The 13015-nt window shown below is 43.7% G+C and overlaps 1 protein-coding gene across 6 annotated transcripts in view; it reads left to right on the forward strand.

Moving 5' to 3' along the window:
- Nucleotides 1-13015, forward strand: part of LOC144772229 (uncharacterized) — a 98400-nt gene that overhangs the window by 31807 nt on the left and 53578 nt on the right. For 4 of the 6 annotated variants that reach the window (XR_013599696.1, XR_013599694.1, XR_013599695.1 and 1 more), the window contains exon 3: nt 9385-9720. Coding sequence is in view for 3 of the 6 variants with exons in the window: in XM_078656385.1 (XP_078512511.1) it covers nt 9385-9447 (63 nt within the window). In the remaining 3 variants the exon portion in view is untranslated. Of the gene's footprint in view, nt 1-9349; nt 9721-13015 lie in introns of all 6 variants that reach the window. The other 2 variants (XM_078656395.1, XM_078656404.1) reach the window with 2 other exon arrangements.

Genomic DNA, 13015 nt, shown 5'->3' on the forward strand with positions numbered 1-13015 from the left:
ATGCCAAGCTTCGCAGAGATAAAAGAGAGGAGCTGGAGGGGGAAGTGAGGGGCTTGGAATCTGTCCATAAACGTACTGGGGCTCGCAGGGTTTGGAGGGAGCTCGAGACCAAGAGGCGCATGCTGAAGCATCTGGATCTCGACAGGGCGGAATACGCACTGCTGTGCCTGCGTCACAAGTTCTACCTGAGTGGGGACAAGGGGGGTAAAATGCTTGCACATCTTTTGCGGGCTCAGGCCCAATCCCATGCCATCACGGAAATCCGCGACCACCAATCCGTGTCACGTACCACTGACTCCAAGATCGTGGCGGCCTTCCGCCATTTTTACCAAACCTTGTACACAAAGGAGGGTACACCGCCCGTAGATGGTGACCGGTACATTGAGGCGGCTGGCATTACGCCCTTATTTGAGAATGCTGTTGAGGACCTGAACGTGGAGATCCGCGTGGAGGAGGTTACCTCTGCCATTGCCCGACTAAAGTTGGCTAAATCCCCCAGGCCCGATGGCTTCTCAGCACTTTTTTATAAAACTTTTTGCCGGGAACTGGCTCCGTTTTTGACCCGCCTCTTTAACTCATTCCTGGACACGGGCTCGGTCACGCCCTCTATGTCTGATGCCGCCATAACGGTCATACTTAAGCCTGGCAAGGACCCCGCTGATTGTAGTTCTTACCGGACAATCTCCCTCCTCAACGTCGATGTCAAGCTCTTTGCGGGCATCCTTGCGGCACGGCTTAGCCCTCTCCTGGATGGAGTGGTTGAACCGGACCAGTCGGGCTTCGTTCCTACCCGCCAGGGTAGTGACAACTCTAAGAGATTGCTGCACCTGCTGGAGGGAGTCCACCGCGCAAAGACCCAGGTCTTCCTCTTATCCATCGACGCGGAGAAGGCCTTTGACAGGGTTGAGTGGGGGTTCCTTTTCCGAGTATTGCAGGCTTTTGGTCTTAAGGGTAATTTCTTGCGCTGGATTCAGGCCCTATATGCGTCTCCGAAGGCGGTCGTGCGTGTCAATGGCTGTAGGTCGGAACCATTTTCTATCACCAGGGGGACGCGGCAGGGGTGCCCCCTCTCGCGGCTCCTATTTGCGTTTTATATAGAGCGCTTTGCCCAGCGTGTCAGGTCCCACCCCGACATTGTGAGCATTCGATTTGGAGCTGACGAGCATAAAATCAGTCTGTACGCTGATGATGTTATTCTGGCTCTACAGAACCCCGCTGCCTCTTTACGCTGCCTCTCTGCGGAGATTCGGGCTTTCCATGACGCGGCGGGCTTTAAGGTTAATTTGACCAAATCTGAAATCTTAAACATCTCCGTCCCGCCGGAGGACGTGGCTGACCTGCAGCGTGATTTTGTCTTCCGCTGGACGCAGTCTGACATCACGTACCTGGGCATCCGCCTTGCTTCGACTGTGTCCCAGACGCTTTCCTTAAACTACACCAAACTGATAGAACAAACTAGCAAATCTATCGCCGCATGGTCGCGCCTCAACCTGGCCTGGTTTGGCAGGTTGGCGGCTATTAAAATGACTCTTCTGCCCAGAATACTTTACGTTTTTCAAATGCTGCCCCTCACACCACCGAGGGGTGCTCTGAAGAAACTCCAGGGCTTGTTAAATAGGTTTTTCTGGGACAACAAGCGTCCCCGGGCAGCGTTTGCAACGACCACACTCCCGAAAGCAGTTGGCGGTTTGGGCTTCCCCCATGTCACGGCCTATTTTCAGGCCTCCTGCCTTCGCTTCATGGTTGAATGGAACAGGTCTGAATCGAGTAAGCATTGGCTGTTCATGGAGCAGACTGTGGCAGGTTGCAACATCTGGCGGGAACTCTGGCTGCCTCGCAAAGATAGGGCGTGGGGGCTATACTCCTCGCCGGTGACATCCCCAACACTCAAGGCGTGGGATCAATTAGCACTCCGTAAGGGTTGGACGACCTTCCCTTCACCCATGACGCCGATTGTAGACAACCCCGCCTTCCCCCCTGGCCGTGCATCGCCGGTCTTCCACCGTTGGCGGGAGAAGGGTTGTAAGAGGGCGGGTATGCTTTTTGATCTGGAGGGGCTTGTCCCCTTTTCGGAGCTACGGTCGGAACATTCCCTACTGGACGTGTCGGATGGTTTTTCTTACGCACAGGTGGCACACTGGGTGACGCATCCAGCTAATGTGGCGTTGATGTCGCGCTCCCTCACGGCTTTCGAGCAATGGCTCCTACGCAAAAAAGATGATTGGAGCCTTATCTCTGAACTATATGCCATGATTTTGCGTGACCCGCGGCGGCAGCGTACAAAGGCGCAAGTGCGTTGGGAAGTAGAGCTGGGGCGTATACTCTCACAGAGAGAGTGGGAACGGGTATTCTATCGTGCGCATCACACTACTGCTAACACGGCGGGTACGGAGTCGGCCTACAAACTTGCGACATACTGGTACTATACACCACCGCGCGTTGCATCCTGGGACAAGGCTAAATCTAGTCTCTGCTGGAGGGGGTGCGGTATGTCGGGTAATCTCCTGCATTTGTTATGGCGCTGCCTTAAGCTAGAACGATACTGGAAAACGGTTCTTGATGAACTAGATGCTGCGTTCCAGATCACATTGCCTAGGCTCCCTGAGCACACACTGCTGGGCCTCCCACATCCCTCTTGTTTCCCTCTGCGCACGCTGCTAGGACGACTAATTGCACTAGGACTACTGACAGCACGACAGGTCCTGTTGGCGCGCTGGGGCTCCCCGGACGTCCCTAATGTGCGTGACTGGTTGATGCGCCTGTGGCATGCCTTGGCGATGGAACGTCTCTACTTGAATATGGATGGCAAGGGGTCCGAATATGCTACTCTGTGGGCCCCGTTTCTGCGACTTTTGTCTAAGGAGCTTAGAGAAGTTACATGTCCGACGTACCTACAAATTCTACAGCTCATTCCCCTGGGTCCGATGGGTGTTATACCGGTGCCCTAGTTTCTAGGAACGGATCTGTCTGGGTCAGAGGGGTGGGTGTGCTGCACTTAGCTTGGCAGATGGTGGATGCGGAGTGGGGAGGGAGGGAGAGGAGGGATTGGGGGGATCGGCTAGGGGGGAATGGGTGGAGGGGGCGTGGGGGTGTTTTCTCTGTTTTCTTTTTGGTTCTTGTTGGTTTTCTCTTCTATGAAAATTGCGGACTCCGCTTTGCCGGTGGGGGGTGCCTATGGTTTTTACTAAGCAGGACCGCCCTCCGGGTTGTAGGCCCAAATGCTGTGTTTACTTATTGCTTGCTTACGCCCTGCCGGCGAGTCGATGTAGGCAGCTGGGCTGTGTATGATGCTAACTGGCCGCATAATAAAATGCTTGATTCTAAAAAAAAATTAAATGTTGCCAATTATGAAATCTGGCAATGGAAAGATTGTTGGGTGAATTCTGTTAAACCGTGCCCTTTAGAAAAAACATTTTTGTAGTAATTAGGCAGGCTCGAAATAAGGTTTCTTTTCCCTGAACCTGCCAATGTATGGCGTCCTAAATTTATTTAATTGCAATGGTATCCTTCCAATACTCATAGCCCTTTAAGGCTAACTGTTTGACAAAGAAGCCCTTCAAGGCTATCAGTTTGACATACAAATCTATATATATTAGCGTGGTTTCTGTCAGCATATATTTCTTTGCTCTTGCGGGGACAAGTTAAAAAAAAAAATTGTGATGCAGGAATATCATTGACAAAAACATTGATTTTCTAAGGTAAATAATATCGATGTCAAAAATATCTGTTATTAATATAGTTTACAAAAATATCTAAGTTGAGTTGTTAATACCAATGTTAAAAATATTTATGTTGCTAATATTGTTGTGAACATATTATTGTTAAGAATATCATTTTAAAAATATTTTAATGTATTTTAGTATATATTTCGATTGTATATGTTATAATTTTTGTATCATTATTGTTAATGTTTTTTAATATAGTTTGTACATTTTTAGTTGTTTTTAAATTTAATTTCATTGTTTATCGTAATTTTTAGTGTCACGGGGGTAGTAGGGTTTGTAGTACAGGTTGGGAAGTAATTTATTTATAATTAACCATTCATTATGTTCTAATTATTATTAGTTATTTAACCGATAAATAATTATGTAAATTGTGTAATTAATTTATTTTTTAAGTTAAGTTTTAGGTGCAGGTTGTGGGGTCTGTAGGGGTGCAAGGTGGGAAGTATTTTAATTATAATTAATTCATAATTAATTTTTAATTATTTATTTGATCATTAATTATGTAAATTGTGTAATTAATTGAAATTTTAATATATGGCTGCTGGGTCAGCGGCAGGGTCATTACGTGATACTCGAGAAAGTGACTTCGGTCCCATACCTTATTGAGCTTGATCCTAACTGTGGAATATCTCAAACGTATCACATACATGTGCTAAACAAATAGGAGGGAGCTTTTCCAGTACTGGTGGGGGTTTTTCAAGAAGTCGTTCTCCTCTATGACCAGAGAATAGATACTGATCTCCCAAAGCCCTTAAAACAAGTATTGACACATAAACTCCAACCCTTAAAAGAGGTGTTTTCTCTTCTTCCTGGAAGAACGACCTTAAAGGAGAATGCCATAAAAACCCTCCCCGGAGAAAAAGTGCGTTTACGGCCATAATGTATACCTAAAGCTAGAAGATGTACCATAATTAAGAGGTTCAGCTGATGCTACACATGGGCATCATCGAACCATTGATAAGTGAATGGAACTCACCCATAGTTTTAGTGCCTAAACTGGATGGGTCGGTTAGGTTCTGTATAAACTTCAGGGAGGTCAACAAGATATTGGAATTTGACACCTACCCTTTACCCGATCTAGATGAAATGATTAAAAGAATGGGCAAGGCCAAATATATTAGAAACACTAGACCTGTGCAAAGGTTATTGGCAAGTCCCTCTTAGAGATAAGGACAAGGAGAAAACAGTGTTCTTTACTCCTGATGGGTTTTATCAATTCACTGTATTGCCTTTTGGCCTACATGGGACCTCAGCTACATAGATGATATAACCCTCTATAGTGACTCAGGGAACCAGCATTTGGACCATCTTCATGCAATTGTACAAGCATTAGATGTCCATGGCCTGAAAATCAACACCGCTAAAAGCCATCAAGCTGCTCAAAACATCAAGTACCTAGGATTTTTTGGGGGAGAAAGAGTTATCAAACCCCAAACCGATAAAGTAATTGCCATTTCTCATGTTCCCTTTCCCAAGACCAAACAAGACCTCTGAGCCTTTCTGGGTAACCTGGGGTATTATCGGAGATTTATTCCAAACTTCTCTCAGAATAATTTACTTAGAAAATCCATAAAAACTGAAACTGTGTATGGCAACCCTCTTAGGGGATACTAATTGCATTTGACGCCTTAAAGAACTCCCTTATCTCAGAACTTGTGCTAACCAGTCTGGATTATTCTCAATCTTTCGTGTTACAGACTGACGCTTGGGATAGAGGTCTTACGGCTGTCTTGTCACAAAAAAACTTACAAGGGGAAGAAAGACCAATCATGTATATAAGCTGTAAACTCTTTCCATGGGAGAAGAATTATGCATTCATAGAAAAGGAAGCATTAGCCATTAAATGGGCCATCAAGACCTTCAGGTATTATTTAGAAGGACAGGAGTGCGCACTATTCACCGATCATGCCCCTCTTGAATGGCTATCGCTTAACAAAGGAAAAAATGAAAAACTCTCGAGATGGTTTTTGGCCTTACAACCTTTCCATTTTCACATCTAATACTGAAAAGGGATGGAACAAGTAAACATAGATTTCTTGTCAAGATACCCCCAGGAAATCAATCTTACTAGTAAGACAGCTAGGGAAGAGGGATGTAAAGAAAACAAACCTCACCCTTTTTACTTACCTACAATCCCTGAGACGATTTCCTCTTCTGATGACCGGAACTCAGATTCTACCTACAAAGACAAACACAGAACATGCATTTCCCCTTCTACTGTAACATCCACCTATCAAGCGTTACTGCAGAAGCACAGAGACTCAGAGGAGAGGCACCCGGAAGGAGAAGTTGACCCCGGAAGATGAAAAAACAAGAAAGAAAAGAAGGACCAGACTGGAGGAGAGGAGTCACCCATTGCCTACCTGGATCAGCCGAAGGAGACCACGGTGATCCAGCCAGCTGGACGACCCGACCCTGGCCCGGACACTGAGAGGACGGCGAGTCCGAGGAAGTTCTAGAGAGGAGGAGCAAGGAGTGGTGGAGGCCTAAGGAGGACGTGAAAGTGCGGCAGCAAAGCTGGAGAGTTGCAGCAAAGTGGGAGACTTATTCCGGGACGGGTGGGCAGTGTCTAGGGTTAGAGGGGAGGAAGGGCACAGTGACAGAAGGGGAGCACTGATCGAATTTCCAATAAACCTCTCCCTTTTTCCCACCAAAGCCTATAACAAAAACCCATTGGCAATATTAATACCTTTCAATTTCGAGAGGAGTAGAACCGGCGTGCAGAAGTAAAACACCGACCAGGAAATCATATATGACTTAATAGGAATTACCCTGCTTTCCGTAAGGTAAGGAAAACCTATGGATTATATGAAATAGAGGTCTCATAAGCCTTAAAGCTAGTGTTTAGGATCACCCTTTTGGACTCTCAGGACCAACGAAAAAGGAGCAGATCCGACTAAATGAACTCTCCCGTTCTGATTTTTATTGGGGACATATTTATTATTGGTTTTGGTCTTTTACCTTTATCCCACTGAAGCCCTGCCACGGTTCCCACAGATGGTGTGGTGAAGGGTAGATAAAGCCCCTATAATTAGTTAAAGAATAAATACTTACCGCTCCTTTCTGACTCTTTCTCAGAGCCTCTGGATGGTGCCAGTGGAGAGAAGAAGACTCTGGAAAGAGAGTAAAGAAAAGAAGAAAAGGAGATGTTAACAGCCTGATGTTGCATTTTGGTTTATCCAAATTATATTAAAACTTCATCATTTAGAAGTACATTCAGCTTCCATGCCTGTCTATCAGAACTGCCCTCCCAAAGTATCCCTGGGTGGAATGTAGTGCATGCATGTGTTCCGATAAAGACTTGCAATTTAATAACAGTGCCAGCATCCGCCAAACTTTGTGGCCATACCTAGAGGAATCTTGAGCAAGAATCAACTGCAAGTAGGATGAATGTAAAAACACCCGTTGAATTAAGAGGGCCACAATGGTCAAAATAAATCCAGTCGAAAGGTTGTAGGAAACCAACAGGACTATCTGCGGTGGGCGAGCCATGGTAGAGCTTTTAATTTGTTGACAAATGTCACAACAAGGGACATATTTCTTGGCCTGTTTATATAAACCATGCCACCAATAATGCTGATGTAGTAACTAAATTGTGGCTGCCACATCTGCGTGTGCAGAAGCAACACCTTCATGAGCAGCTATCACTTAGGTTAGTCTGTGGTCCTGGTTGGGAATCAAACAATCACTTACCTCTGGAATGTTAAATGCGCATAGACAGGAAGTCTGCAATTGTCAGCTATTGTTATGGGGACTGGTGGCACCATTAATAAACAGTATACAAATACTAATATGGGTAATCCTTTGGAAAGTTCAAGCTTAAACAACTAACAGATAAAATTAGGTGCTTCCTAAAATACTGTGGAAGATGAATCCCAAACACCGTGGACGTCTCCGGAGGAGGTGTGAGGGTGGGCTAGCACACACATGAACTACTCAGGAGATCCACTAAATAAACCAATTGTTGGTAGCGCCATGCCACAGGAATTCTGTTGGTAAGCAGAACTGTGCCATGGGATAACAGTACACCAGAATATAGGGACTGAGTCTCTCTACAACATCAGTATCTGCTGGTCCAAATTCTTGCTAGCTCGCAGTGCCTCACTTGAACTCCTAACCTTCCCAGAGTAACAGGTGATTTTGGCAAACCTAGAACATGACCCTTAAGTCTCTAAGGGAACTGTGGAAACAGATCACCTTTCATTTCTCACTCTGCATGCCCTTAGCAAACAAAGGAATGTCAAGAAGAAAGTTTGCAATACATTTATTGATATTATCATAGCCTATTATGAAGTATATGTGCTGTAATAAGTAGGCAAATACACCTAAGCAATGATTACTAGCAGGCTGTATAAAATAAACAACCTCACCATGGCAAATTATTTATCTGTCTATGTATATCATTACTGTGCAAGCAAAGGGCTATATTAGTGATCTCTGGGATTAGCAACACAACCCATACCTGGTATACGTGGTTAGGTGGTCCGCATCATAGGTGTAAAATCAGTTTACACAAAGCTGCATGTCAGCCTGTACGGGTTTACATTCCAGGACAGGTTTCTGCTAGAATTCTCTTCTCTGCCCCCAAACGGACTATGAGTAAAATACTAAACATCTTTTCCTCTTATAGAAATGAAATACATTAATAGAATATACAAAAAAGTGAAACCAAATATAAAGCGATGGGAAAAATATAATGGTATGCATGAGATGGACCTAAAGATTGTATAGCTATAAAATTCACTGAAAAAACAAAAAGGTAATAAAGTCACTGAAAAAACAAAAAGGTTACAGGAACGTTTTAGTTATGCTTAGATTTCCCTCATAAAAAAACATAGAAATTAAGCAGTTATAGTCACTAGAGCTGATTACAACTTACGTCCCCGCAATGCACTTCTTATGAACTCATATATTACATCACTCATGACATGGTCAGTGACATTTTTTAATGTTATTTTTTACTATAACCTTTGTTTTTTTAGGGAATTTCTACAGTTTTTTAATATAATTTCCTAACTATAATTATTAAGGCTCACCTGAAGTTTCCACAGGAACGATATGCAGGAGACTGAAGAGTAGGTCCTGACTTCCCACTATCACATAGTCATCCTAACAGGGTCAAAGCAAAACCAGTATGCAGGGGGGAGAGGGCAAACAAGGGAAGGAGAAAGGTAACGAGGGTCCCTCAGCACAACCCGGGCAGAAAGGATTTGTCACTGGAAACGTATGCGATCCTGTAAGTAAAGATTCATAAATAGACAACTCTCAGGGTAACTTGGAACAATGGTATAAACATCAACTACACATATCTCAATGTTGACTACCTGATTTGTTCCCCTCTTCCACTTGTGTCCAACAGAAATGCTTCAGGAACCAACAATTAGTTCTGTATTAAAAAAGATGGATAGTACAGACAGAGAGAATTACTAAGTGTACACTGTAATTTTATGTAATGTAGATGTACGAAATAATGTGCTTACCATTGTAAGGGACACCGAAAAGAAAACATCCCAAAAGAAAATGGTGGCCTGATCACCGACCCCCAATAAAAAGGCCTGAGTAAAATGTCACCAAAATATGCAAAAAATGTGCAGGTTAATGTAATCTTTATCTCCTTAAATCAGGGATCTGAACACCGACTATGTCTGATTCATTACAGCCAGAAATACATAAAATAAGAAATGCAGATGCCCATATCAGCCAAGGAAATTCAATCAGATAAGTATAATCTTAGGTAAACCTTTAAGAAGCCTTTTTAGATACAGATACATGAACTTGTATGTGCATTACTGCCTTTTCACAGTGATTTTTTGCAGGAATTTCTTGTTTGTTTTTACAGTCTGCAGCCTCCCACTGAGAACGCCGAGTGAAGGCCTAGGAAGCAGTTATTATTCTCCGTCAAGAATGTTGTGTGGATAACTGTGAGCGAGCTGGATTCCCTGCTGAGAACGCCGATGAAGATCTCGATGCGAGGAGTCAGACGACAGGACCGGAGGTACAGTGACCCGGAAGCAGCTATGTGACTTGGACATGAAGGAACACTCACTAGGAACTAGAATGCAAAGCACTCCTTCTGTCCGAGCAGATGTTTTTGAACCCGCGCAGCTCCACCCCTGCTGCAGATTGTGGAAGGGATGGAACATTCCCAACAATAATTCCTAACTGTGGCCTATAACCTTTGAGAGTGAGTGTGTACGTGCATGAGTGTCTCAGTGGGTGTGTGAATGGGTGCGTGAGTGTGTCTGGAGGTCTCTACGTACCTGTGTGTCTCTCTGAGTGTGTCTGTGAGTGGATGGTGAGTGTGTGTGAGTGGTTGCATGAGTGTCTGACTGAGTCTGTGAGTGGGTGCATGAGTGGATCTCTGAGCAGATGTGTCAGTGTCTGAGTGGGTCTTGGAGTGAGTGCATCAGTGTCTCAATGGGTGTGTGAGTGGGTACATGAGTGTCTGAGTGGGTGTGTGAGTGGATGCATGAGTGCCTGAATGAGTGTGTGCATGAATATATAAGTGAGTGTGTGGCTGGGTTCATGATCATATGTATTGGTCTGTGAGTGGGTGCAAGAGTATTTGAGTGGGTCTGTGAGTGGCTGTGTGAGTGTCTGAGTGAGTCTGTGACTGGGTGTGTGAGTGTCTCTGTGGGTCTGTGAGTGGGTGTCAGAGTGTCTGAGTGGATCTGTCAGTGGGTGCGTAAGTGTCTGTATGGGTCTGTCAATGTGTTCGTGAGTGTCTGAGTGAATGTCTGAGTATGTTTTAAAAACAATTTCAGCAGAATTTGCGAATCTCACGTGAAATTACAGGGGGAGCTGTGCTGAGCATTGCAACAAGTTCACAAATCCTTGCAAGTGAAAATAAAAGGCTTCTTGGCATTCTCTTCTCAAGCGGGGGTCCATCAAAGGCCCCTATACTTCTCTTAGGGGTTTGGGGTACATCTACACTACTCCCTTCTACTGTACTTCATCTTGATTTATTCTATACAGGACCATTCCCCGACGTCTAAAATGGTGGCTGTAACTTTCTACTCTGGTTGCAGCCAGCCAATCATGGCATTCCTGTTGGCACATGAGTTCGCGAAGCAACATAAAGGATTAATGGAGGATCTGCGTCCCTAGATATATAAATTCGGATTTCTTTTAATAAGTCAAAAACGACTTAACAGATTTACACCAAATAACAAAAAGCACTCCTTCTGGAACAAGAGCTAGCTTTCTGCCAAATTCGGTGTATTCTGTCCACGGTTCGGGCTGTAGTCGTGTTAAAAATCCATATGGGAATTAACAGGGGAAACACACTTTTTTTATGCCCCCTTTTTCTCTGACCCAGCTTGACAGAACGTCCCAAAACGAAAGATATTTTTGGGAACATTTTGTGAAGATTTGTCAAATAACGACAAAGATATAGGCAAGTCAAAAACACTTTTCCTGTGAAAACACGGTCCTAACTATATATGTATTCACTGAAAAAACCGTAGGTTTGACACATGTTATAGTTAGCTGGACATTTCACTCATATAAAACCATTGAAATTCCCCCGTTATAGTTAGTTCAGCTAACTATAACTCGCGCGCCCGCAATGCACTGCTGATGACGTCACATATTACATCACTCATGACATGGTCAGTGACATCACTCATTACATCACTGATGACATCTCAAATGACATCACTTATTAAATCATCCAGTGAATGGGTGTTTTTCTGAAAATTAAATATGTTTTATATATGTATATCTGAAGGTTGATGGAATAAGAAATGGGTATATAAGTGTATAAATGGCTGCTTTTTTAGTGAAAAATAGATTGTATAACTGACTGATTAAGTGTATCTTAATGAATACATGGGTTAGTGAGTAATGTTTAAATATATACATTTCTGTATCAGTCTCTCACTTTCTGTATAAGTGGCTAAATGTGTTGGTGAGTAGCCATATGAGTGATACATGAGTGTCTATATAGGTTATTGTTTGTTTGATTATCAGTAGGAGTGTCTGAGTGTTTGAGTGTCTGTATGCTTCATTGGGAGGTCTTACGTAGTGCATAGATGCATGAATGAGTGACTTACTGCTTGTACGTGTTGAAGGCAGCATATGTGCAGGACTGTATGGGTGGATGAGTGTGTGTGTTGAGTAGCTATATAGGTAATTTTTTTTTCTGTATGGATGGATGAGTGTATATATGGGTGTGTTAGTGAATGAATGACTGTTTTAATAGTGTATTTGTGAGTAAGTACATATGTTTTAAACTAGTACATATGAGTTATGTGTGAGTAACTCTATGGATGAGTGTCTGTGTGTAACAGGATGATCAGGATGTATCAGTGTATGAGTACATATGATGAGTGAGTACATGTTTGAGTGACTGTATATGTCTGTTGATGAATGAGTGGATGTGTGTATAGATCTTGGAATTACTAAATAGGTGTGTTGTAAGTGGCATTGGTATGTCTTTTGTATTGAAAATGTTATTTTCTATTTTTGAATGTGTGTAGTAAAGGTTATATTAGGGTGAGAGAAGGTCTGCCACTCTTCCACAAGGATGATGTCATCAGTGATGTCATCAGTGATGTCATTTGAAATGTCATCAGTGCTGTCTGAGTGATGTCACTGACCATGTCATGACTGATGTAATATGTGATGTCATCAGCAGTGCATTGCGGGCGCGCGAGTTATAGTTAGCTGAACTAACTATAACGGGGGAATTTCAATGGTTTTATATGAGTGAAATGTCCAGCTAACTATAACATGTGTCAAACCTATGGTTTTTTCAGTGAATTTCAAAGGTTTTTCAAATGCTAATTCCTAACTATACCTTGTGTTGTACAATTGTGGTCAAATGTGTGCATGGTTTCATCTCTCTTGATATACGATGAACATCGGCTCTTTGATGTACAACAATCCTTTAACCCTTCCCACGCTTATAACGGAACCGCTCCGGCACGCCTGTGCGGCGCAGATTTCGCACCTGCGCTGACGTTCTAAAGAACGGGTGGGGCCATGACGGAACCGCTCCGTCACCAGCACAGCCCACCCAAAGGCCATGACGGAGCGGTTCCGTCACAAGTACGGGAGCGCCGTGAGGCCGCCCCACCCCCTTAGCGCTGCAGCGGAATTGCTGCCGCAGCGAAGGGCTTAATGAAAGTATGGTATACTTTTTGTTAAAAATGATAATGAAAAATTAATTATATTCAGGTGTTTCCTTACGTAAATAATGGTAATATTTATTTTTTATGACCACGTGCGCGCCCGGTTGCGCGCACCACTTAATATCTTTTTTTTCAAAATGTGTTTTTTTTTTTTGC

This window comes from Lissotriton helveticus, chromosome 1_1 (genome assembly GCF_964261635.1).
Source record: "Lissotriton helveticus chromosome 1_1, aLisHel1.1, whole genome shotgun sequence".
Taxonomy (NCBI): domain Eukaryota; kingdom Metazoa; phylum Chordata; class Amphibia; order Caudata; family Salamandridae; genus Lissotriton; species Lissotriton helveticus.